The 26,896-nt window shown below is 35.0% G+C and overlaps 1 protein-coding gene across 4 annotated transcripts in view; it reads right to left on the bottom strand.

Moving 5' to 3' along the window:
- The window catches only part of XRCC4 (X-ray repair cross complementing 4), a 101,719-nt gene that overhangs the window by 66,884 nt on the left and 7,939 nt on the right, over positions 1-26,896 (bottom strand). For 3 of the 4 annotated variants that reach the window (XM_034441235.3, XM_034441234.3, XM_087885861.1), the window contains exons 2-3: positions 25,112-25,263; positions 23,872-24,062 (exon numbers count right to left, since the gene is read on the bottom strand). In XM_034441235.3, the coding sequence (XP_034297126.2) occupies positions 23,872-24,062; positions 25,112-25,250 (330 nt within the window). In that variant the 5' untranslated portion in view covers positions 25,251-25,263. The remainder of the gene's footprint in view (positions 1-23,871; positions 24,063-25,111; positions 25,264-26,896) is intronic. The other variant, XM_060690630.2, reaches the window with a different exon arrangement.

The following is a 26,896-nucleotide window of genomic DNA, read 5'->3' as shown; positions in this document are numbered from 1 at the left end:
TTTTGTCATCTGTTTACATAATAAACTTGAGTTTTAACTAGCACATTTCTAATTAACCAGGAATAACATTACACACTGTCTATCGGTTTTGAAAAAACAAAGTGAAGTTAAACAACAGCAGAAGGAAAAGTTTCCCTCCTTCCTGTGATAAGAAGGAGATGGTGAGTTATAAGAAGGCAGAGTTCACCTCTGAGAACCCAAAATCTAATCATATTTGTCCTCAATATGGGTCAGCAACATATTGCAAAAAAAAAACAACACCAGGTGATATTGAGAACACTTCCACCAAAACACAGATACAGCCATAGAAAGCGTACACTCCAAATTTATCATCCAGACTCTTTACTAAGTAGTTTTAGTTGGCAACATACATTAGCCTTGGCTTCCAAGTGCTCCATCTACAGTATATCCTTTCCCCTGCCAAAAAAAATTCTAAGTCCCGATAAAGTTATTTATTCTATGCCATTAGACTTGAAGACCACAGTCTTTTCCTCTTTTACTGCTTGGTGTCTGTTGGTTACCCTTCGCAATGTGGGCCTTCCATTTTGACTGCCACGGCTTTAACACATTTGATACATTAAAAAAAAAACACTATTGCTTTTAAAATCCTCTGAACCATTAATAATCACAATAACTTGCATCACAAAATTCTACAAATTGTATTACTTACATTAGTAGGCCAGACTTCCCCCGCCCCAAATCCTCCAGATATGGGAAAGCTGAAAATGGCAGTCCTAGCAAAACCAAAAGGCGCCCAGTAGGAAAAGAATTAAACACTGTCAATAAATCAAAGGAAGGCACTGATTTTTCACTCTTAAAGGAAAAACAAGCATGGGATACTTGGCTTAAATGCAAAACAAGCATGGAATACTTGAATCATTTAATTCATAGACAAAGTTTCATCCAATTGGGACTAAATGCATTTCCCATATATATGTTTATGTTGGGTCAGAGCTAGTAGTTTCCCAGTTCTAGACAGAGAAGATGCTTCCCCACTTTTCCATCATCACAGGATATATGAGAAATGCTGACAAAGCTTAGGTGAATTCAAAGTCTAACATTGCAATGGTGAAAAATACCATATATTTTAATGCCATTCTGAGTATTACATTTTATCATGCCATTTTCCCATCCTTTATACCCATCATGCTATTTACTTTTGATAAGCAATATTTATGCAAAGTGTAGAAAAAGAGAAAGAAGTAGTAAGCCAAAAAAAATAGGGGTAAGAAGGTAAATAAGATAAGAAAAAGATTTATAATTAAAATTAATTTGCAATAAAAACATTCTTATACCTCTCCACACTTTTCACTTGCAAACCATGCTTGCTTCTGTCATGTTTATACATCACTTCATGCATTGCCCTTTGTTCTTTAAATTTTTCACATTCTTTTTTTTAGGAATTCATTTAACATGCAACTTTTTTCGTCTTGCATTATCCCTTCCTTCCTTTATTCTTTTGCAATTCAAATTTCATTCTCTTCAGACAATCAAACCACTCCAACCTGTTTCTTTTGTGTTGGCCACTCATATAAGTAAAATATCAAAAGTTATATTACCCAAGGAATACTAATGCTCTCTAGTGATATCAGCTTTATCCCCCAAATTCTTTCACAAATTTACCTATTTCTAGAAGGTTATCAGATTTGGTGCTAACCTGGTCTCATTTTCTGGAAATGAGGGATGGAAAGTACTCTTGCAATATTCAAAATTTGGCATTTATTTCTAGCCTTATGATCTTTGATCTTGATCAACTATTTGGGTCTTGACAACAGTAGTGCATTTCCGTTTCTTTTTATACTACCAGACTGATTAAATGTTCTAGAGAACTTGAAAGCTTGCAGACTCTTTTGAACTATGTAGATTCCTGCTAAATCTAAATTAGATTTTAATCCTTTTTGCGTCATTTATTTACTGTTAAGATGTTGGCCTTTAAATGACCACCATCAGATGCCAAGAGTATTTTTTAAAAAATTAGAATGAATCCAAATAAATAAGAGGATTTTTGCCACAGAACTATAGTTTTTAGTAGCACTCTCCTAAATGTTATTTCTAAAAATGGAGTTATTGGGTGCCCTTTGGAATGGTATTTTATGCAGCATTGGGAGGAACTATATTGAACACTTTCTGTTCAGTGTTTTCTGGAAGAAAATCAATATATTGTGAAAAACATAATATTAACTATTTAGGTTTATGAAAATTCATATTCAAGCAAATATATAATGTTAATGTTATATAACTTGTAATTATATATGTGTTTATATATTTATTAATAATAAATATTATAAGAACATACTGAAATTTTATTCAATAAAATTTTCTTCTGAATGGTAATGTTTGAGTTTGTAAGTAATAAAAATATTTTTAGAGTTGGAAAAAATTAAAAGGTAGGCATTTTGTTTTTAAATTGGCTGTACACCGCCCTGAGTCCTTCGGGAGAAGGGCGGTATAGAAATAAAATTATTATTATTATTATTATTATTATTATTATTATTATTATTATTATTATTATTATTATTATTATTTTAGAATTTGTTTGATTTATATACCTACTTATCTTTGTTTGTTTGGTTATTTGTTTTATTTATATGCCTACTTATCTTATACCCCATAACTCTGGATGGCTGATAAACAGCCCACCCCCCAAATGCAGAAACTCCCAGCATTCCCCAAAAGAACATTCCTTATGTATCAGTTACTCTACTGGACTCTAGCCTTACTCTGCTCTGATCATAGTGGAAAAAACCAGCTCTTCTTTCTGGAAAGCTAGGAGGTTAGGGGCCCATCTTGTTTTAAGGGAAAGGGTGTTCCAGTTGCCAATATGATTAATTAGAAAATGTATATTCAATGGAGTTTATATGTTAGTGTACATGTATTCAAAATTTATGATACTGAAACTCCATAAAATAATAAATGAAGTTATGATTTCTCCATGGATAAAAGTAAACGATAAATAAATAATGCAATACTTAAATACTACTACTGCAATTTATGCAAAATTTTTCACTTATGGCTAGGCCCACGGGCCTCCAAATTCCCTCTGGATTTGAATCTCAGCAGCAGGTTTCACCAGTTCACATGTGAGTTTATGTACAACACTCACACTTTTCCCATATATATAGCTGCTTTGAAAATATTTCAACTCTCCATCCTAAATTACTTCTCAGTTTGACCTTCCAAATGCCAGTTGCTCACATTGAGTTAGCAGATTAAAACTATATTATAACTGATACTAAATCATATTCATAAGATTTAATGCCTAAGTGCTCTGATTTCTCCCTATCTTCTTGATTTTTGTGGTTAAATTCTATGTGTCAAAGTGGGAATCTCTGTGAACATATTGTCCAAAGCTGAATGAAAGATTAGGGGAAATGAAGGAGATTACTTCATTTACTTACTAAATTAATAAAGCAAGCACTGTTATGGTGTTGTTAATACAAAGCATTTTCTTCTACTCTGCAAGTAAACATTTACTCAGTAGAATATAGAAATGTTGTTGGTAAAACTCTCCAGAGGAAAAGAAAAAATACTTCACATTGAAAGGGGAGGAAATGCTGGCAATTACAAAAATATTTATCTTAAAAACAATTGGATTGTGCCAGCTGAGCAAAGAGTCAGAAATGGACTTTGTTATTGAAACAATTTTAGCTAAAGAAAACTCGGTTGCAGTTATAGACTGTTACAGAGTTTGTTCCCCATTTCTATTTCTTCATCATAAAACAATTTTTTCTTTATTCCGATGATGAAAAAACAGACCTGAAGACAATAGCTTCATATTACTTTTAAATACAAAAGCCACTTTTCAAATTTTTTTTTTCTAAACTACCAGATGTATAACCTTCTCAAAGCCTTCCTTAGCTTCCCCCCTACCCACATCATAAGCATCTTTACTGGAAGCCAAGAGCTGATTCATACATGCAAGTACACATACTTAATTTCTCACAGCCTCCTTTGAAAAATGTCATGCTTGAAATGAACCAGTATAAAAGTTCCTTCTAACTTTTGTTCAATTTGTGGCAGTAGTTTTCTAAACAGATGTTACCGAAGTACTTTTTGGAAGTATAAAATCCACAAGACTATTTAACATCACTGAATAGTAACACGGTGAAAATCCCTATCTTCCCTACAAGGACGTTGTACAGTACCTAGAACCGTCTCATTTTATATCACTACTGTGCACATCAGAAAAATGTCCTCTGTTATAATTCCTTCCTCATGCTAAACATTTCAGGAAAATAAGAAAAAAAAAATGCATTACACTGTTTGTAGACAAAAGCGTAATCAGTACATCTAACCCTTCCTTAAGCTTTGGAAATGCTAGACAAAAAAACTAACAGCATTCAATGTAGTAAATTAATTTCTTTGAATACTCAGAAATTCTGACCCTATTAAAAATCAGAACATGAAGTCACAGTCTGGCAGGATACATGTCTGTAAGCCAACATTATCACTATTTCCATAAATGTCACTGTTCAATTTAAATGAAATACAGTGATATTTAGTAATGAATAATATAAATAATAACTCTCCTGTCCAATATCTAGCTTTTAACAGTCATTGAAAACAAAAGACCAATTCAAGCATGGAATGGTATCACTCACCACTCAGACTGTGAACATGGACTTCAGCTATAAAAGACTTGAAAGCATTTTGAACTGGTAACATTTCAGAGGATGGATATGTTTATAATGCCTAACCATTAGGCAGCAGCCACCAAAAAACTCTAATGTCAAAGACCCCTTAAATTTGTGTGTGTGCAAGTTGAATTACAACATCTGTGCCAAGATTAACAAATGTGACCCTCAAGAGGCCATTATTTCATTGATTTACTTACTGGGAGCTTAACCTAAAATGTCTTTTGTATATATTTGAGACAAATTGTTTCCAAACTCTGCTAGGTCTTTCAGGAAATGCACTTTTTTCCTTTTACATGCATACAGTGACAATTTTCAAAAGAGCGGTTTTAAATTAGTTTGCACGGTATTTTAGACTATGCAATATTTTTATTAGACTGATTGTATAGACAGCACAGATATACACAATATCAGTGTTCATTTCTTCAACTGCAAGTTTAAGTACAAAACAGCTTCAGAAATCATGCAATCAAAATCTTATATTTTTTTCGTTGTAATAAAACTATTGTTAAACGTGGTGCCTGTCCAAGACTACATCTTTTTTGTTCTATACTAAAGCCTTGGTGGCGCAGCAGACTAAAGTGCTGTTAAGTAACACCAGCTGCCTGCAATTACTGCAAGTTCAAATCTCACCAGGTTGACTCAGCCTTCCAGCCTTTCAAGGTAGGTAAAATGAGGACCCGGTTTGTGGGGGCAATAAGCTGACTTTGTATAAAAAAAAACACCGCTTGGGGGGGCCGAAAGCCCTACTAAGCAGGTATATACAAAAGTATGAAGGCTATTGCTTAACGCATTGTAAGCTGCCCTGAGTCTCCGGAGAAGGGCGGCATATAAATTGAACCAATAAATAAATAAATAAATAAATAAATAAATAAATAAATAAATAAATAAATAAATAAATAAATAAATAAATAAATAAATAAATAAATAAATAAATAAATAAATATAGGCTGAGATATGCAGGAATCAGTCCTATTTAGCTTAATGCTATTCTGGATAAACATGAGATTTATATATTTATTAATTAGATTTATATTTTGTCTTTCTTGTATAAACTCAGGACAATGTAGGTAGTTCTCCTGTCTCCAGTTTTTCTCCAGAGTCACTTGCTAGTGAGATAGATGCAGATAGCAACTTATCCAACATCATCTACAGCATAGAGGTCAAACTCACCACGTCATGTTGATGTCACATGATGTTTCATGACAGTTTTCCCATTCGCAGAGCTAGGGTGGGCGAGGCCTGCTTATCCAGCCCGCAAGCTGCCAGTTTGACACCCCTGAACTAGAGTGTTTCCACAACTGTAGATGGACCTGAATCTGGATCCTCATTTTAGAAACTATACTATATTGGCTCTGGATTGTTTGTGTTTATGGCTATTCTGCTTGGGCGGGGGGAGCTATTTTTATAAAATAGCCACAAAAATCCTAATTCTGATTAGAAGGCTTCATTAGGTAAGTAAAACTGGAAAGTGAAAAATTTCTTCAATATGAACTTTCATACTCACTGAAATTATAACATTTTCTATTACAGCAGAAACTAAAAGTGTTGATGTGATTAGTGATTACATCACTATCACAATCAAAGCACAAAGGTAATAAAACTATATGTACAAATGCATTCTCTAGGGAAAAAACATTTGAGACTGAAGATGCAAATGTTTCAAATAAAGATTGGAACTATCAGGTAAAGGAGTATACATACTATACCATTTTAATTAACCTTTAATATTGAAAATGAGTATCGAGTTCAGAAACATATAGATATACAAAGTCAGTCAACAGGCACATTTTGCTAATTATATCTTTAAACAAAAGAAATAAACAAATATATTCACTGGAAGATCACCACATTAATGCAAAATACAAATGTATTGGTACAAATTTATCTATAAGTAATAAAATGCAGAACATTAATCTAAACACAACTTGTATTTTTTTCTTAAATATAGTAATTGTTCTGGAAGTTCAGTAGAACTTTGCCTTTTCTGTAACCTACCCTGTGAAACTTGATCTAGCAGCGCCCCACCATTCTTTAGCTTTCCAAAGGCCATAAGGATTGACTTTTCCCCCAGCTACTAGACTAGGAAGGATCGGAAAGATTGGGAATTATATAAATTGATGGATTAGAATGAATAGAATCATGAATCCAGTCCATGAATGATGGGTTATAGGACCCGGTTTTCTTAATTTTGGTTTTATTATTGCTGTGAGCCTTCCAGAGCTGTGTGGATTGCCATATAAATATTGTAAATAAATAAATTGGGAAGCACCTTCAGCCATTTGCTTTCTGATTGATGGGTTTCTGTGGCTGCTTATATCATCTCATAGAAATAATTTTCTAAGAACACCCATGTTACCTTCTCCAAATTCTACTGGTCCAAAATTTTGGGAATTCTGCTTTCAACTAATAATAAACACCACCACAAAAAATATTAGGAAAAAAAAGCAGCCGTACATCACAACGCTTGGTGTATCTATAGGTAGTCCTCAATTTAGGACCATTTGTTATCAGCCCAGCGCCCCATTGATCTTCTGATTGCAATCTGGGTACTTGAAAACTAGTTCATATTTACAACTAGTTGCAGCACCTATAATAGTCATTTTCAACCTTCACTGACAGGTTCCGCATAAAATCAATGGGGAAGCCAGCAGCAAAGTGACTGGGCTAAGTTAAATCCCTTAATACCTCCCCCACTTGTCAATAGCCACTTACCTACCTGTTGACTTGAAACTTGCAATTTCCTGTCAGTTTCCCCACTGATTTTGGTTGCAAGAAGCCAGCAGGAAGTTGCCTCGTCTAACAACCATGACAGGACTGCAGAGATTGCCATGATTTAGTGAAGCCACTGAGCTGTATGACCACATTGCTTAGTGACGGAAATTCCAGTTTCAATTACCATTGTAAACTGAGGACAACTTCTGCAATTTCTACATAGGGCTTATTCCCCAAGTAGAACATACAGTACTGTAAACTTAACCTGCAATACAAAGCATTAAAACCAAGTCACCTCCACATTTTAAATTCCACAAAAACCACATGACCATTCTCAGATTCAAGGAGTTTTCCTAGTAACAAGACTTTCATAAGTCCAGAGAAGCCATTGAAAAATAGTTCCACATTAATCTTTTTCCCAATAAAAAATTCTTCTGAAATCACAGGATAAATTTATAATAAAAAAGATGAACACAGAATCTTTTTAAAAAGTCAACTGGCCTAATGTGATAAATAAATTGCTACATATTAGTCAAGGGAAAGTACTCAATATTGTGTTTCCTGGGATACTGCTTTGCAATATTAATTACTATCAAGAATACTCGACAGATTTGGCCCACAAATTAAGTGTTCTATCAACATATTCTATTACTTCCACAATAAAAGCTGGGATAAAATTCATAGTTGTCATCACATAAAGCTATATTTCTGAATAGAATCTTAAGAGCTTAAGAGCATGTGATTATAGTCGATGGCCACGGAAGCACCAAAATCTTTGTAGTTGTATGTCATCAACACTAGGTAGGAAAAAGTATAAAATGATCTACTTTGATGTCATACTGACAAGTGATAAAACAGAACCAGATTGGGATTTCTTGTTAATTTATTTTTCAGATCTGCAAAGTACAGAAGCCTTGCAAGTTCAGCAATATCCTTTGGAATTTGAGTGGGGAAGTAGACTCAACACATTTACTGAATTCAGCTCCAACTTGATCCAGTGGCCTGGGTGGATGTTTAACTGGTACTGTTTCTCAAGTGCCAAGCTTTTCCCAACTGATTATTAGCAGTCAGAAGCCTTCAGACAGTGATTCAACGATACAGCTTTGGTAAGTTATTGGTAACTCTTTGAAAAAGGGAGTTACAAAAGAAATCCAACGATAGTCAAATATTACCTGGAAGTTATAAGTCCTGATTTGGCCCATTTCTCCTAATCATAACAAGCTGGCAGCAATTTTCTTTTAGAGAACAGTTGATACCTGTGCAATGTAATTCTAACACAACAATTCAGACTGTTTGCTTTTAACCTTGTTATAATTACCCCTCCCACTGTAATCTGAATCTTAGAGAAATTTTGTGTGGTAAACTTCTTTCCCAAATGGGAATAGTTGTGCATGGGTAAATTTGTTCAGTCGAGAGCCTATTACCACAATCCTTCGTTATAGTATATGTTCTTCCAGATTTCACTCAGGGAGCACCTTTCTTGATGGAAAAGGACCATGCCTCTGGTTGGCTCAGAAAAGAGGTGTTGTCGACCCTGAAGCTGACATATGTGTAGCCATGTTTTATTGTCGTCATTTCCTATTATTTTTCTGTAAGGTGATCTATTCTGGGGACTTATTACTTGGAAGTTTGACAGGTGTCTGGTGTAATCCCTGTTTAGAATGCCTGTATGAGCATACTGTACTGATTAAATCAGAATAATTTAACCCTTTATTAAATTATCTATTCTCAATGTTCAACAAAGCACTCTCACTTTCATTTTGTGACCATGCCAGACGCTAAATTATTGTTTAATTTGAATTGATTGCTAATTTTTTAAAAAAAATCCATTCCAGCATGTGCACTATTTCCCCATATGTTACAAAGACTTAATATCAGGGAAATTAAAGGGTAGTATTATAATACCACTTTTCCTTTTTATTTCTAATACAATCTGATAATGATATCATAAATAAGTAATGAAATAAAAACAAATACTTTGAGACACATGCAGACAAACCTAAGTAAAAGCTATTCTCTGATATGTGCAACTTTCATATTTATAAGAGTTTACAATTTAATACGTAGGTTCTCTCAGTTTCCACAGCAATACACAGTCTGTTTACTAAACATTACAATCTAAGAACGTTTAGTCTTTTTTTTTTTCCTTCAGAGAGAAGCCAAAAGTTAACACAAAGGGCTAAATGCATGAAGAATTAGTGAGTTCCAAAATGAACTTTAGCCAATCCCACAGATTTTTAGGACCAAAAAGCTGAACTACAGCTGTTTTAACTTAATGTAGGTTACTGCTCAGCATACACCCTTACTATTTTTAAAAAATGGAAGAAATGTTTATATGGATTTCCCTCAATGGGAAGAAAGTCAATTTAAATATATAAATATATATATAGCATACAGTAGATTTTTAAAATTCTGCTGCTTAGTTTAAAAATGTTGGTTCGGGAAGAGCAACAGAAGCAGTTGTTCAATCAATTTGGAGGAGGAAATGAAAACAAAGATTTTTATGGGACTCAAGTCTGTTTGACAAATGTGTCACACATTTCAGCTCAAAGAACTGTCTTGGGGTTTGGCCTTGATTCTACTTTAACAGCAGCACAATGCTGTACTACAGGGCAAGGCACAGGGCCTGGACCTTTGTTATAATAAGGCACATGGTTCCTTCTGTTTGTGTTTAAAACTATCACAATCCTTTACTGTCTTTACCAATTATAGCAATTCAATGTCATGCTCTTTTTTCTTTTGGTCTTCTGTTTCCCACTGTTGATAAGGTGCACCTGGCTTGGATCTATGCAACCCAGTTGATGGCCACAAGTATTTCCGCCAAGGCTATATATGCCATTCTCCAAATCATGCACAACCTTCTTGTGATGCTTTGGATGGCATTGTGAGAAGGGCATACATGATCTGAAAAACAGAACACATGATTTGGAGAAAGGTGGGTGTGGCTTTCTAGTGAGGTATCAGAAGATCTGAAAACATTGTGAGAAGAGTGTGCATAGCATCATGAAAAAGGCCTGGTGTAGCCAGCATCTGCCTCACAGGACCAAATTGAGCATGCCTTGTCACCAGTGGGAGAAAGAAGACAGTGAAGGTCATCTGGGCCCTGTGGAGCACAGGGTGGTATGCACAATGCAAATTATTTATTTGTTTATTTATTAAATTTATTGGCTACACATCTTACCATGGGGTAACAACTCTGGGTGACTTCTAATATTAAAAAGATAAAACTGTACAAATAAAATACTACAAAAATACAATATAGAACCCTAGATAAAGGATGGGGAAGGTGGGTGTAACATGAGAGGGGCAGAGGTGGGATTTGTTATTAATATTTCAATCACCTTTAATGTGACCCCCCACCCAGGGGTGAAATGCACCCGGTCCGGTAGTGATGGCGGCGGGTGGTTCGGAGAACCGGTGCAAAAATCTCTGTGCCCCTCCCCCCACCATGCCCAGCTGAGCCGCACAATCATCAGAGACTTTTTTTTTTTTTACTTTTAAAAGCATTTTTTCTAAAACCTGTTCCGACGAAAAAATGCTTTTAAAAGTTTTTTTAAAAAGCCTCTGATGATTGGGATCGTCAGAGGCTTTTCAAAGCATTTTTTTCTTGACCAAAGAGGTGGTAAAAAAATGCTTTAAAAAGCCTCTCTGACAATCCCAGCTGAGTTGCCTGATCGGCAGAGAGGCATTTTTTTAAAAGCCTCTCTGACGATCCCAGCTGAGTTGCCTGATCAGCAGAGGCTTTTCAAAGCATTAGAAAAAATGCTCTGAAAAGTTAAAAAAAAAAAGTTGACCATGCCCACCCAGTCACATTACCCCCCCACCAAGCCACGCCCACAGAACCGGTAGTAACAAATTTTACATTTCATCCTTGCCCCCACCCCTTTGGATCCCCAAGCCAACTGGAAGAGCTAGGTCTTTAAGATCTTCTGGGCAGCAATAGCATCACCTAGGTCACCAGGAGTGGAAATATAGACTATCATCCATGTATTGCAGATATCTCAATCCATGGTGACAAATGATCTCACTTACCAGCTTAAAAAAAGTTTTCAAAAGGAGTAAAGAGAGTACGAGCCCTGTGGCACACCACAAAATAACTGTGGGGTGGATTTTTCCCTATTAATATCAATTGGGACCGGCCTTGGATAATATTGTATGATTCTGCATACAACATATACATAATTAATAACTGTTACATAATATAAGGGATCAATTATATTGAATATAAAACATGAATCTGAAATCTACCAAACTTAAATTCTCAAATTTTGACACATAAAAAATTAAAATTGAAACCTTATTCTACTGAGTTTTTCATACTTAACAAAATGTATCCTGCAGAGAATTTCCCTTCTCAGACTATAAGTCTTGCATTATGATGGGAAAACCAAGAACAAAATATCTCATTTTCTAGAGAAAAATGTGAAATCCAATAAACATTTTCATCATAAGAGTAATCTTAACTGTTCTTCTGCATTTAGTAAGCACATATGAACTCTTTCATGAAATTAAATGAATTATACATGAAGTACAACTTTAGACCATCTTATTTGTTTTATGTTTTTTGTTTTTGCCATATCATCCCGAAGGTTATCTACTAGAAGAGAATATTATTGTGTGATATTATTGAGGGCCTTCTTTTAAAAAATAAAGACCAGGGCAAAATGAAAAATAACCCCAAATGAAATGCAAAGGCAAAGAATATTAACATAATTTGAATTTAAAATTACATCCAGTTCTCATATGTAGCTACAACAGTGAAAGCCCCATCTTACTTTCCACAAATTGTTTCTTGTTACTGCTTTTAAATCTATAGTTTACCCAGGAACAGCATGTCAGAGCTGTAAATATGTTTTGTATTGAAATGTTCCTGGTTTAGGAAGGTCAAACATAGTTCAAAAGACTTCTACTCTTATTAATAGTAAATATAAAAAGAAATGTGCTATAATAAAAATGTTTCCCATAGGAAGCTATCATGCATATCTGCACAATTATTAATGAAAGGTGCACATATTATATTCTATACTATCAGATATAAATCCAAATTTTATTGGAATATATGAAATAAAGCAACTGTGCATTATTTTCATTAACAATGAAATGATTGGCCAAGGACCTTTGTCAATTAATTATTTTTTTCACACTTGATATATCACAATTGATATAAAAAGTCTTATTTTAATAGTCATTTTCAACTTGGGAGGTATCCTTTGTGTGGTAGGAGAGATTTTAGCCAAGCACTTTTCTGTTCTCGCTTGCACAGGAAAAGCATAATGAAAGTTTATACCAGAAGGATGTGAGAAATGAAGAGATGAACGAAGACCAGCATTAAATCTGTATAGACACTCAAGCAATTGCTTTTTTAAATTTTTCTTTAAGTGTTTTAATGCTTTAACTATTTTCCAAGCTTTAAAAACTGACACAAGTTAAGTCCTTTTTGCTTTAAATGTCTTTAGCAGACTCACACTGTCCTCTATGAAGTGATTAGGTGAAGTCTGAACAAGCATATATTTTATTTTCATTTTGGTACTGTACTTACTACATACTTCTCCTCTTTGCTGTCCTAGGAGGTGGCCTTGATGAAAGTCCATTGTTCCCAAAACTAAACACATGTGTTTCCAGATAGCATAAATAGGCTGCAATTTGATGAACATATGCAGCATTGGAACAATGCCAAACACAAACCTTTGTGCTTAAAATGTTATAGAAATTCTGTCTGGCACGTCTGATTTTAATTACATGGCAATTAAAATCCACAAGCTTTCAATATTCCTGTCATGGTTATCATCACTATTCTAAAAGCAGCACTATTCCTAAAGGTCAAAGTACAAACTGTAGTACAAAAAATATGATTCATGTAAAGCTGGAAAAAATACAGATCTTCCTCTGGTTGTAGATGACTATGATTTTTTTTTTTTTGCCTAGTTATGATCAAGCATTTTAAAATGATTACTTAACAAGGAAAACAATGCCTTCATATTTTCTTTTTGTTTAGATTTTGGCTCTTTAATTCTACAGTAAATGCCTCAGCAGTCATAATATTATACCAAGGCTATGACTTAACTATGCCAGTGCTGTGTCATGAAAGTCTTAGCAAGAGTCAAACATGGGTGAAGGGGGGGGGTGTATGAGTGAATGGGAGGATTGCTCAGATGTAGCAATGCAACAATAAAAACAGAGAACATCAATACTAAATGACAACATATTAACACCAGAGTTCATAAAAAGTTAATAATCTAAATCAATTCCACAGATGGGAGACCCACAGATGATAATACTATCATGCACCAGCCATGAACAAATGCCATGTTGTGCATCAAACATGAAACAAGGCTACACATATTCCCTTTACCTTATTAATGCCTGCATGTACAATAAAGGTCGAGAACTATGGCCCCTTTATGACTTGTGGACTTCAACTCCCAGGCTGGCTCAGTAATTATGGGAGTTGAATTCCACAAGTCATAAAAGGGCCATAGTTCCCCATCCCTGATGTACACGAACAGACTTTTCTGACATCTTCTGCTTCTCATAAGAAACCAGCTCAGGAAGGGGATGAGTTGACCCCAGAGATTAGAGCTCTCAGTGTCTTCATAAGGTTTTACCTTAAGGCTTTCTCAATAAACCATTTAAATGTTTACATTTAAATCTGAACATCATTTATCTCATTTTCCTGTTAGCTGCTATGAAACAAGTCAAAAATATTAATTCTTTCCATATTATTTTATACATTTTTATGAAGAGTATGAATCAGGTTTTCTAGTTTAGATTCCATGTATCCAGAGTGACAAATATTTAGTAAATGACTTGGCTGCAAATACTTTTACTATGCCAGGTAAGTCAGAATGCTAGAACCACCTTTAAACATAAATCTAACACAGCAGCTTTTATCAAAAGGCTCATCCAATGCTAAAAAGGAGTCTATGTTTCATAGTTAGGAATCATTGATGGGAGATAGCTTTCTAAATAATTTAAATAAATGCACAAATCTTGTTCTTTCCCAGGAAATGATGCTAAGTGGGGAAAAACTGTCCCAACTGCAGATGTTTTTGATGTTCTAGTCTAGAGAAAAGCCACAGGACTTTAAATGATACATGCTCCTTTCATTTGAGACATCTTCTCCTTTCAAATAGGCTTTTCAATCATGATTTATTCATTAGATCTAATAAACTTACAATTTACTGTTCAGAATACTTTTCTTGTAATTTGTATTATGATAATAAGTATATTATCAGTGCCTACGGTAATTATAAGGTTATAATTATATTATATGCCATGAAACCTGAATTTAAATTAGGGCCATGAAAAATACCATTTATTGTGAAAAATGCATTACCATATTTTCCTGCGTATAAGACGACTTTTTAACACATGAAAATCTTCTCAAAAGTCGGGGGTCATCTTATATGCCGGGTGTCGTTCTCCTGTAACCAGGCAGACCAGCCCGAAAGGCTCTGACGAGCCTTAAATGGCTCTGGCGATCCAAACTCTGACGATCCCAGCTACGTTGCCTGCTAATCAGGCAATGCAGCTGGGATCGCCAGAGCCATGTAAAAGAAAAAAAGTTTTCCCCCTCCAGCTTGCTTACCTTAGCTGCTAGTCGCAACGCTTGCCTTGCTTCGCTTGCCTGAATCCATTCCATCAGCAAGCCATTCCCTGCCTGCAATCAAGCAGACAGGGAGTTGTGGACTTCAACTCCCAGAATTCCTCAGCCAGCAAAACAAAGCTGGCTGAGGAATTCTGGCAGTTGAAGTCTACAAGTCTTAAAGTTGCCAAGGTTGGAGACCCCTGTTCTATTGGGTAAGTTTTTTTCCCCTTTGGCAGCTTTAAAAAAAATAGTTAATTGGGGTTTTTTTTAGTTGTTCTTTTTTAGACCTAGCCATTTAAAGTTTAGGAAGTTTTAAATTTAGCTTTCATATAAAAATAAAAATAAAATAAAATAATATTTGTGCAGCTTTCTGAAATTTAGTGTGTTTCTCTCTAACTACACAAACACACAAAATCTCACAAAGCTGTATGTGGAATTTTGTGTGTGTAAAGTGTGAAAGTTGTTTTTTTGGGGCTTTTTGTGGCTGTGTGAGGTTCCTGCTTGTTGCAGGGGCCATTTTGGGTCTAGCACAGCTGCTTTTACATTGTAGGTGAGCCAGTTGATGTTTTTTAATTTTTATTTGGTGTGCATTGGAAGAGGGGTAGTCTTATATGGCGCATATAGCCCAAACCCTATATTTTAACAGGAAAAGTCGGGGGTCGTCTTATATGCCCAGTCGTCTTATACGCCAGAAAATACGGTAGTTTGCTTCCTGCCTCATTAACAGACATAAATCACAGCTTTCTATTTATTATTTTTTATAATTGTGCAAATGACTTTTCCATAGTAGAAGTAAAACAGATACCAGCATACACACAGTAGGCTGGAGATGCTGGAACAATATATGCACTTTTCAACAATACTATCACTTTTCTGTTCAATCGTGGCCAATTCTCAGAGACTGCTTGCAAGTCCAAGAGAATGCATGACGTTGCAATTTTCTTGGCAAGATGTTTCAGAAAAACCTTTGCCTCCTTTCTAAAGGTGAGCCTGATGAGGCTCACCTTTACTGTTACAGTTTACTGTCATAGGCTCATAGGTGAGCATATGACAGTAAACTGGCTCCCCACACTTTGTCATCGTTTATATGCTTTTTATATCCTTTAAGCAATTGTGAGAGATGAGATAACTATATATTAATAAGTATTTATAAGTTATACAGTAGGTCAAGATCAGGGGTGAAATGTAAAATTTGCTACTACTGGTTCTGTGGGCGTGGCTGGCTGGGTGGGTAATGTGACTTGGTGGGCGTGGCCAACTTTTTTAAAAAAAACTTTTGAAAGCATTTTTTCTGCAAATGCAAAAAAATGCTTTGAAAAGCCTCTGCCGATCAGTAACACAGCTGGGATCGTCAGAGCCTTTTCAAAGCATTTTTTTAACCACCTCTTTCGCTGAAGAGGTTGCAGAAAAAAATGCTTTAAAAGTCTCTCTGATGATCCCAGCTGAGTTGCCTGATCATTTTAAAAAATGCTTTGAAAAGTCTCTCTGACGATCAGGTAACTCAGCTGGGATCGTCAGAGAGACTTTTAAAGCATTTTTTGTGGTTTAAAAAATGCTTTGAAAAGGCTCTGACGATCCCAGCTATGTTGCCTGATCATCAGAGCCTTTTCAAAGTATTTTTAAACCACCTCTTCCCCGGAAGAGGTTGCAGAAAAAAATGCTTTGAAAAGCCTCTGAGATCCCAGCTGAGCCGCGTGATCATCAGAGGCTTTTTTTTTACTTTTAAAAGCATTTTTTCGGCAGAAGAAGTTGTAGAAAAAATGCTTTTAAAAGTAAAAAAAAAGCCTCTGATGATCGTGCAGCTCAGCTGGGCATGATGGGGGGGGGAGGCAGGGATTTTTGCTACCGGTTCTCCAAACCACCCGCCGCCATCGCTACCGGATTGGGCGATCTGGTCCAAACCGGGAGCATTTCACCCCTGGTCAAGATCTATGAAATTAATCTATAAACCTGTAAGACAATTTATTTTAAGCATATTTGTGATGCTTATTTCTTCACTTTAAGCATCAGTTTATGTATAATATTGTGAATAAACAGATAAAATTAAAAGGGTAATAGTTCTCAGTATCTAAACGGTTTAAAGAAAACATTTGATAACTATCTTAAAGGTCTATTTCTGTTACTTTAATCAGACTGCAAAGGAATATGGTTTCATTTCTGCTGCTGGAAAGATTTTGAAGAAATTGCTTTAACCTTAAGAAAATAACTGTATAATTAACACAACAAAATTTCAGGCACAAACAAACATAATAAAATCAAAACAGAATAAGAACACTCTCAAACCCATTTTCTTGTCACTAATTTCACTGCTCAGTACCACGGTTTGTGCTAACTGCTGAAAAACAGAAGATGGCTATGAAATCACACAATCATCCTTCCATAATACTAACTATAATAAATTTCAAATGAAGGGTAATCTACTCAAGAAAAATGAGCACCAATGTTTCAAAAGATATGAGAAAAACAATCTGATGGAAATTTTCAGCTTTAGAGATCTGGCAGTAGTAACTTTTAAATACAATTTAAAAATTAGTGGTGGTTGGTTTTTTTTGAACATCATGACAAAATTATCCTTAAATACAAATTAATTGAACTACTGGTAGTTCATCTCCTAATTACTTCAAAATACAAGTGCAGAATTCATATCTTAAAGAATTATTTATATTATATGTACCTTACAATCTAAAATCTGTATCTGCTAATAACTTTTAAATGAAAAATTATTACAGAATCTATGTAGTGAAAAAAATCATGATGAAAATGACTAAATTAAACCTTCTTCAAAATGAATCAAATTAAATCAAATATATCTTGCAGCAATCAAAATATTCTTCTTCACACAATATACAACTAGCCAATATAAATCTAACAAAATCTTTTTACAACTAGACAGCAGTACAAAGTCAGAGATTCAAAGTAATTTGACTAATTTCATGATTTCAGAACTCAGTCTTTGAGAGATAAAGGGAAAGCAACAACAGAAAGACTGACAGATATATTTTGAAAAGTATCTCCCTGATTGCGTCAAGACCATGATATGAAATTTGAAGATTGTACTTTGCACTTTCATCTTCCAATTTCTGAAATTCTTTATGGCTTGCAAAAAAGTAAATGTAAAGATTAGATACATGCAAGGTTAACAGTATATGAGCAAAAATTGGGATTAAGTTCAAGGAATTGCATTGGAAAAATATTTAAGCCCCTATGCTCCAGCTTCATTTCAATTATTGATCTTTATTCATGATGTCCTTCGTTATAATCAACAAAGACTCTATAATTACTCTTTCACTAAGGCCAAATGGTAGGCAGGGTGTTTACATACATGAGATTTAACTTTAATTTCACTTAAATTCTATTAATATTAAAAATAAAACAAAACAAAGTTTGAGTCCACTAAATAATGTTGCCAAACTTATTTTTTTAAAGGGAAAAGTCTAGTCAATAATGTAGGATTTTAAAGTTTTCCTCACAGGAAATCATTTCTATTCAACTAAACAAGCAATTGTAAATACAAAAAAACTGTAGCAGAGCATATGTTCCAAAACATGAAGATGATACTCACAGAGTTTAAGCCCTTGAGTAATCATTTTGGAAACATTTAGAGACAAGGGGTCCTTGGTGCTCTCTGAGTTTGCTTGTTTTCTCGCAGATGTTTCATTACCCAAACTAGGTAACATCATCTGTGCTAGGTAACATTTAGAGGTATATTTTTTAAAAATAGAAAATGTATATTGAATCGATAAATGACTTTCTTGCTTTAATCATTTTGAAAAATAAAATGCTGGTGTAGGAAATATGAAACAAATTACTCGGATTTCTTTTTGAGCCAAATTTTGCATATGCCAGAAATTTCTTTGGCTAAAAGTTTACTAGTGTTCATAAGAAACTACAATATCTGCCACCTGATTGTACCAAAAGATTTGCTAGTTCTCAAATATTGTTTATCAAGAGCTCTTTAATCAATTTAATTGCCACCTCCAATGGGAAAGTCTCGCAGGAGTCCCATTATTTGCAATGTGCAGAGAGCTCCTAGGTGAAGTACTCAGAAAGATTTACTTCCAAGTGGTCACCTACTTAGATCAAACAGTAAATCTCTGACTCTTGTTATGGTGTTTGTTTAGGTGGCAGCAGTTTAGCTGGCCAAGCCTCAATGGCCCCTTACTGAGCTCTCAGTGTGTGTGGCCCATATTGCCTCTGCAGCTGCTTTGACACACAAGCCCTACAGTGTACCAGGCCTATTGTTATTTTAAAATGATTCTCAGCCATTTAGTTTGCCCTTATCAGTCTAAAAACTTTATAGAAGATGTTAAAAGTTTAAAAACACGTGAAACAAAGCAACTTTTTAAAAACAATCTGCTAATGATTAAATGCAATTCATCCTTAATATTTTTCATCTACAGATACCCCATGTTCTTTTATTTGCAAGTTTAACAAGATCCAAGCAAACATATTAATGAATGCAACGTTATATATCTGTTTAGTTTCCTCATTATACAGATTCAAACCCAAGCAATGTTAACAGAAAATTAATTTAGTATGGAATCGTTGTACAGATGTAGCATTTTATTATTATAATCTCAGTAACAGTAAAACAGAATTGGAAAGGACTTTGGAGGTCTTCTAGTCCAATACCCCTGCTCAGGCAGAAGATCCAATTTGGGTAATGAAACTTCGACAAGAAAACAACCAAGCTCAGATAGCACCAAGGACACTTCATTTCAATCTGTACTACAAATATTTTCCTTTATTGAGATCCTATACCATTCTGACAAATTGCTGTCCAATCTTTTCTTAAAAACCTCCAGTGATGGAGCACTCACAACTTCTGGAGGAAACTGTTCCATCAATTAATTGTTCTCACTGTCAGGAAATTTCTTCTTAGTTCTAGACTGGATCTCTTTTTGATAAACTTCCAACTGTTACTTCTTGTCTGGCCCTCAGGTGCTTTGGAGAATAGCCCACTTCTCTCCTGTGGCAGCCCCTCAAATATTCTATTGTCTTCAATGGAAATATAACTATGTACAGCAACTTTAATTTTCTTTCAATAGATCTTTGAATTTACATTTATCTTCTGATAGCACTATCAAATATATTTTCATGGCATCCCATATAGTAACTGAAAAATATCTGCAGAAAAATACATGAGAAATCGACTAGAATTGTTGCAGGAATACAACTGGAGTCATGCAGTATTTAAATCCAGCTCTCAGCAATTCTATTACCACCCATGAATCGGTAACATTCATTTTTTAAATATATGTTGGAATGACATATATTGGAATAATCAGGGGCTGTAAGTATCCAAAGCTAGGTTTGGTATTTAGAGGCTGCTCAACTCCATAAGACTCTGGGCAGCTTACATTGTTAAAAAAACAATTTAAGAAACAGAGACCATGTGAGTCAGGAAGAAAATATAATCAAGTATATATCCTACAAGGGTTTAGCACACCCTTAACCCAAGCTCAAAATGCCAACAGCCAGGTTTTCTCTGACTTTTTGAAAATCACCAATATAAGAACTTTACAGATGTCTGGAGTGATGCTGTTCCAAAGAACAGGCTTAGAAGGCATTCTTCCTAGGTTCCAAAAGATGGCATTGTTTAGTTAAAAGAAACTAGAGCACACCATTTACCATAATTTGTTAAATTCTGCTGTTTCTTTATATTGCTTTTATTTTTCTCATGCAGATAAGAGCATCAAGCTACCATTAAAGGTTGCATCCATTTGTAGAAGGTTATCACTTTACAGTAATGTGTTTCTGCAAAGTTTGTTCTTAACTGGAAGAGTTGCTGTTTCAAAAAGCCTGGGGCAAGTTGGTTTTCAACCTGCTATTTGATATGTCTTTTAGAATTCTGTTATTCACTTTGTTGTTTTCCCTATTGTTCTTTTAATTCTTAAAAGAAGAAATAACCCTCTTCTTAAAAGAGGGATGTGAAAATATCTACAGACCCCTCACATCCTGGACATAAATTGTTTCAACTTCTACCCTCAAAACGACACTATAGGGCACTGCACACCAGAACAACTAGACATGACAGTTTTTTCCCAAATGCCATCACTCTGCTTAACAATTAATTCCCACAACACTGTCAAATAATTTACTAAGGCTGTATTACTTCTTCTTCTCTTCCTTACTAGTATCTATTTCTTCCCACTTATTACTATAACCATGTTGCTTGTAACTTTCAATTTATATTGTTTTTATTTGTTTCCTAGTACGATTTGATAGCTTATTAGTAACCTTGATTATCACTAAGTGTTGTATCCTTTTATTCTCGATGAATGTATTTTATTCTCCTTATGTACACTGAGAGCATATACACCAAAGACAAATTCCTTGTGTGTCCAATCACACTTAGCCAATAAAGAATTCTATTCTATTCTATTCTATTCTATTCTATTCTATTCTATTCTATTCTATTCTATTCTATTCTATTCTATTCTATTCTATTCTATTCTATTCTATTCTATTCTATTCTGTGGTGGGATTCAAGTAATTTAACAACCGGTTCTCTGCCCTAATGATTTCTTCCAACAACCAGTTTTCCAAATTGCTCAGGAAGCTAACAACCGGTTCTCCCGAAGTGGTGCAAACTGGCTGAATCCCACCACTGATTCTATTCTATTCTATTCTATTCTATTCTATTCTATTCTATTCTATTCTATTCTATTCTATTCTATTCTATTCTATTCTATTCTATTCATACCATATGCACTAACTAAAGTTGGAAATACAACTGAAAGATACATTTCATTAAAAATAAATACAATATTTCAGTTTTCCTACCAATTTCCTATCAGTTTGGCTCAAACTCCAGCTTATACAATAGGCTTAAGTACTATATAGACTTTTTATATAGTTTTATATAGTTAAATGCAGATTGCCCTCGACTTACAACTCATTTAGTGACTGTTCAAAGTTACAATGGCACTGAAAAAGAGACATCTGTTTCTCCTACTTAAAACCGTCACAGCATTCCCCACGGACATGTGATCAAAATTCAGGTGTTTGGCAACAGACATATATTTAGAATGGTTGCAGCATCCTGGGGTCCTGTGATCACCATTTGAAACCTTCCCAGACAGCTTCTGACAACCAAAGTCAAGGTTAAGATAGATTACTCATGGTTCACTCAAAAACTGCAGTGATTTGCTTAACAACCATAGCAAAAAAGGTCATAAAATTAGGCATGACTCACTTAACAATTTAACAATTTCTTGCTTAGAAATGGAAATTCTGATCTCAATTGTGGTTGCAAATTGGAGAGCATCTGTATTTAACAAGAGACCTACATAAATACACACAATAGAGATTAATGATATTGATCATGTTCTATGTAAGAACTGTTTTTTCCCGAATGCCATCACTCTGCTAAACAAATAATTCCCTCAACATTGTCAAACTATTTACTATGTCTGCACTACTATTAATCTTCTCATCGTTCCCATCACCCATTTCCTTCCACTTATGACTGTATAACTGTATCTTTGTTGCTTGTATCCTTACGATTTATATTGATATTGTTTCCTGATTGCTTATTTGTACCCTATGACTATCATTAAGTGTTGTACCTTATGATTCTTGATGAACGTATCTTTTCTTTTATGTACAGAGAGCTGTTGGGGCCCCGCCCTCTGAGCCTATCCCATCAGAGGAAAAAAGCTCCGAGCATGAGGAAGAGGAGTCAGCCAGGCTTCCCTCTCCAGGCCCCTCCCCTCTGGCACTGTCTCTGGCCGAGGGAGAGGAGATTAGCCGGGAGACAGGTGTCTCGGATGAGAGTGAAGGAGAGACGTCATTCCTGGATGCACGCCTCCGAAGGCGTGATAAACGATTGGAGCAGCTCAGGAGGCGTGCTAGGGATTAGAACTGAGTCACTGGACCACACCCCAGAGACTATATAATAGAGGGTGGTGGCCAGTGATCCCTGTGACGAACAAAAATAAACCTTGGATAGTCACTAAAGCATCGTCCGAAACTGCGGAGAGGAATATTAATTCTGTTGGACTCTTGTACGCTGAGTATATTATCTTTCTGTTTCTGTGGAAATAAAAGCACTTGGCAGACAGTGTGTATATCGCTGCCAAGTTGGAGACAAAGACCTGGGTGTGTGCCAAGTGTTTCCTTAACCCTCGGCTGGCTGTGTTTGTGTGTGTGTGTGGACGGGGACAGATCAAGAGCATATGCACCAAGACAAATTCCTTGTGTGTCCAATCACACTTGGCCAATAAAGAATCCTATCCCATCCCATCCCATCCCATCCCATCCCTTCCCATCCCATCCTATCCTAGTATGATCTTCATGGTTCCTGGATGGAAAAAGTAAGTAAAAGACATATCAACAATGTACACTGGTATGGATCTCCCTCCCAAATTTTTCATATTGAGGAATTTCAAACTACATTGGGTCAAATTAGGCACTGGGTCAATTGGACTAGTATAGTAGTTCTTGCCCACTGTAAGTTTGTCTAAAACACCTTAGAGATTTGGCAGTTTATAAATACAGGAGATAAATAAATAAATGATAAATATTTGTGTATATTAAAACAAATTTAGTAATGTTTCAAATCACAGTAGTGTGATTTGTGTTTGTGTACATATATATATATATATATGTACATGCATATGTTTATGTATCTCTGTTTGTATATATAGATTCATTTTTAACAAATGAATCCTGCTTTACAAAAGTTTGGAACTGAAAAGTCAACATAATTTTTATTCTGACTATAGAATTATTAAAAAGATTCTCATGAGCACAATATTTCTTACTGATTTTTAAAAACAGAACATTATGCTAATAATTCAGTAGTATACTGGAATTTATAATTGCTGAGGTTTAAGACAAAGGTCTAAGTATCCATTGTTCCTGAAGATTTGACATCAAATGTTGATTTTATGACATAAAAATGGATAAATGTAACAAAGCAATACTTACAGTAACTTCTTTCAAATTCTTTTCATACGAAAAATGAATTGATTCTCCATTTATTTCTTTTTTAGAAATATCAAAACGGTATGTATCTGAGAACTCCTGGTCAAACAACAGTACTTTTTTAAGTTCTTCTACATACTTTTCTTGTTTCATTTCCATGTCAGCAGCCTCTCTGGAAATCTCTTCTTCAGACACTAAAAGACAGTAATTCAAAGAATTAAAGTAAATTTGAAAGAAAAGCCATGAAAGTTGTTGAGATATAAGTAGATACCACAGGTTTGAAACACATGTCAATTTATTTGAAATCACAATTTTCTAAAAGTATAACCAAAATATTACATGTTTTAGATTTTCTTTAAAATAGTGAAAATGCAAGAGGCCTTCCTAATAAGGAACCACTTATACCATATTTTTAAAATTAAGCAAACATTTTACAGATCACAGCACTGTGGTTATATTTAAAAAGACATTTAAAAATCAAGACAAAGTAGTCTGTTTTATAATACATAATTATATGTAGAAATGATTACCAACTTCAAAAGATCATTATGGAGGAAACACTACCATAGTTACCAGTAATGAAGGGTTCAAAGTATCTCCAGTACAATAGTCAGAAGATCTCTAAATACCAATCAGTAAAGAACATAAAGAGAAAGCTATCAATGTATTTAAGTTGTGACTGGAGTTTCTATCAGTACTTGGATAGAGACAGTAGGTACAGAATACTGGATCAATCTTTGATCTGTTCAAATATGGTTCAACTAGAAGTCCACTGAAGTTTTATAATATATAATATTGTAATATTTATAATTTAATATGAAATTAGAGATTTATACAACTCAACGGAAGAATATAATTTGGATGATAAATTAATAATCTATAAAATATAGATTTTAGAATAATCTAATCTCTGCTGATTTCATACAGTCTTCAAAGCCCAATAAAGGAATTGGCTATGATTGTCAAGTTTCATTCTTCCCAACCAGGAGTCAAGAATAAGTACCTGCAATGAGGCAGAAAAGGGAAAGTTTGCTTCCATTGTTTCTGCCATATTCAGAATCAGCTCTAGAGATTCTTCAGGGAACGAAAGACAATTTTTCCAATTAAAAAATAATTGTGACGATAGGGAAAACTTCAACTTATTTTGGGGGGAAATAGAGTGGGGAGCCCATTAATAAATCAATGGTGGTAAGTGATACAGTAATTTATCATAGTATTATACTTTGTTATAAATTTATTATACCTCTTCCAATCCAAGATGATTGGCCATCACTTAGCATAAGATGAAAACCCATACCCAGATCTTTGCACCAAGTTATTTGTAGAAAGTATGTAGTGTCTGGATCAGAAATAGGACACAGCTGCCTCACTTTCTTCTCCATATTTTTCTAGTCACTGTTTTTTTAAAAAAACCAGAAGTTAAAAATTACAAGGATAGCAGCACATATATTTCCAGTTCAGAGAACATAAGCAAATTTCAAAATACAAAATTTACAAGCACTGCTGACCATAGCTCTATAGATTAATACAAACATTTAGAGGAAATAAGTTCGTTTTCCTATAAACAGTAAAATTTATTTTTTAAAGGTTATTATGAAGATATATTTAGGCTTTGGGTGTTTAAAGAATGTTTTTATATGCAAAACTCAATAAGTAACAATTCAGTATTGAAGAAACCTCAGTATTATTAAGCATTATTAAGTATTATATACCTTTAGTATATAATTTAATGTATCTTAAAATTGCTTATGAATGCCATATTCAGTTTTTAGATGTAAAATCTATGTAAACTTATCCTTATTAACCTTAATAGGGGATGGGTGGCACAGTTATGCACTGGTTCAACTCCTTTCCCTGTGGCAGGTCCCAATCAGTATTGGTAGTGAGAGGTCCAGCCCTCAGCCGCTATTCTGTGATGTGCCACTGGGCTCAGTACTTTCTCCACTCCTTTTCAACATCTATAAGAAACCCCTGGGTGAGATCATCCATCACCATGGGTTGACGTATATACTGTATGCTGATGATATCCAACTCTATATTTCTACGCTTGATGACCCAAGTGATGTTGTGGCTGCCCTTGCATGGTACCTGGAGGCTGCAGAGGCCTGGATAGAGAACAACAGGCTTCAACTGAACCCTGATAAGACCAATGGCTTTGAGTACGCAGGAACTGGGACTTTGTCATCTTTGGCTCTGGATGGGATGACACTGTCCCAGAAAGACTTGGTATGCAACTTGGGGGTTCTCCTGGACTCGCAACTCTTATTTGCGAAGCAGGTGGCAGTTGCGACTAGGAGAACCTTGCACAACTTTGTATTGTGCATGAGTTGCGGCCTTTCTTGGATTCCCTGCACTCAGTCATTCAATTCCTAGTCATCTCACGACTGGATTATTGCAATGCACTCTACATGGGGATACCTTTGAAGATCATTCAAAAGCTACAGCTGATGCTGAGTGTGGCAGCGTGGGTAGTTTTGGGAGCCCCAAGCATGGCTCCTGTAACACCACTGACCCGCGCTGCTTCCGAATGCTATTCAAGGTGTTGGTGATTATCTTTAAAGCTCTTTATGGCATAAGTCCAGGTTACTAGAGGGACTGTCTCACCCCACTGAGACTGGCCCGTACCACTTGTGCCAGCAGAAGAGGCATGCTATGGGTCCCATCAGCCCGAGTATAGAGTATATGATAGGAGTATTTAAAGATCAGATCTTCCCATAAATTTATAAATAATGTATGGCCAAAAGAAATTAGTTTACTCTGAAAAATGAAGCTCACGCAAAGATTTTAAATGGCACACATATCTTCATAACTTCTGTCAATGTTTTTTCTCCATGCTCCTGCTTTTACCCCTAGCCTAATAAGGTCACAAGGATAGTCTTATCCATATATGTAGCCTAATGACACAAAACATTCTATGTAACTGAAGACACATCAGAAACACTAGCACTGATAAAATAAAAGGCATATGTAAGATCCAACAAAGATCCATAAATATCTTCTATCTACTTAGGATTACAAACCTGCCTTT

Source organism: Pantherophis guttatus, chromosome 2, assembly GCF_059756535.1.
Source record: "Pantherophis guttatus breed Tessera chromosome 2, ASM5975653v1, whole genome shotgun sequence".
NCBI classification, from domain to species: Eukaryota; Metazoa; Chordata; class Lepidosauria; order Squamata; family Colubridae; genus Pantherophis; species Pantherophis guttatus.
This window is presented reverse-complemented; position numbering and strand designations above follow the sequence as displayed.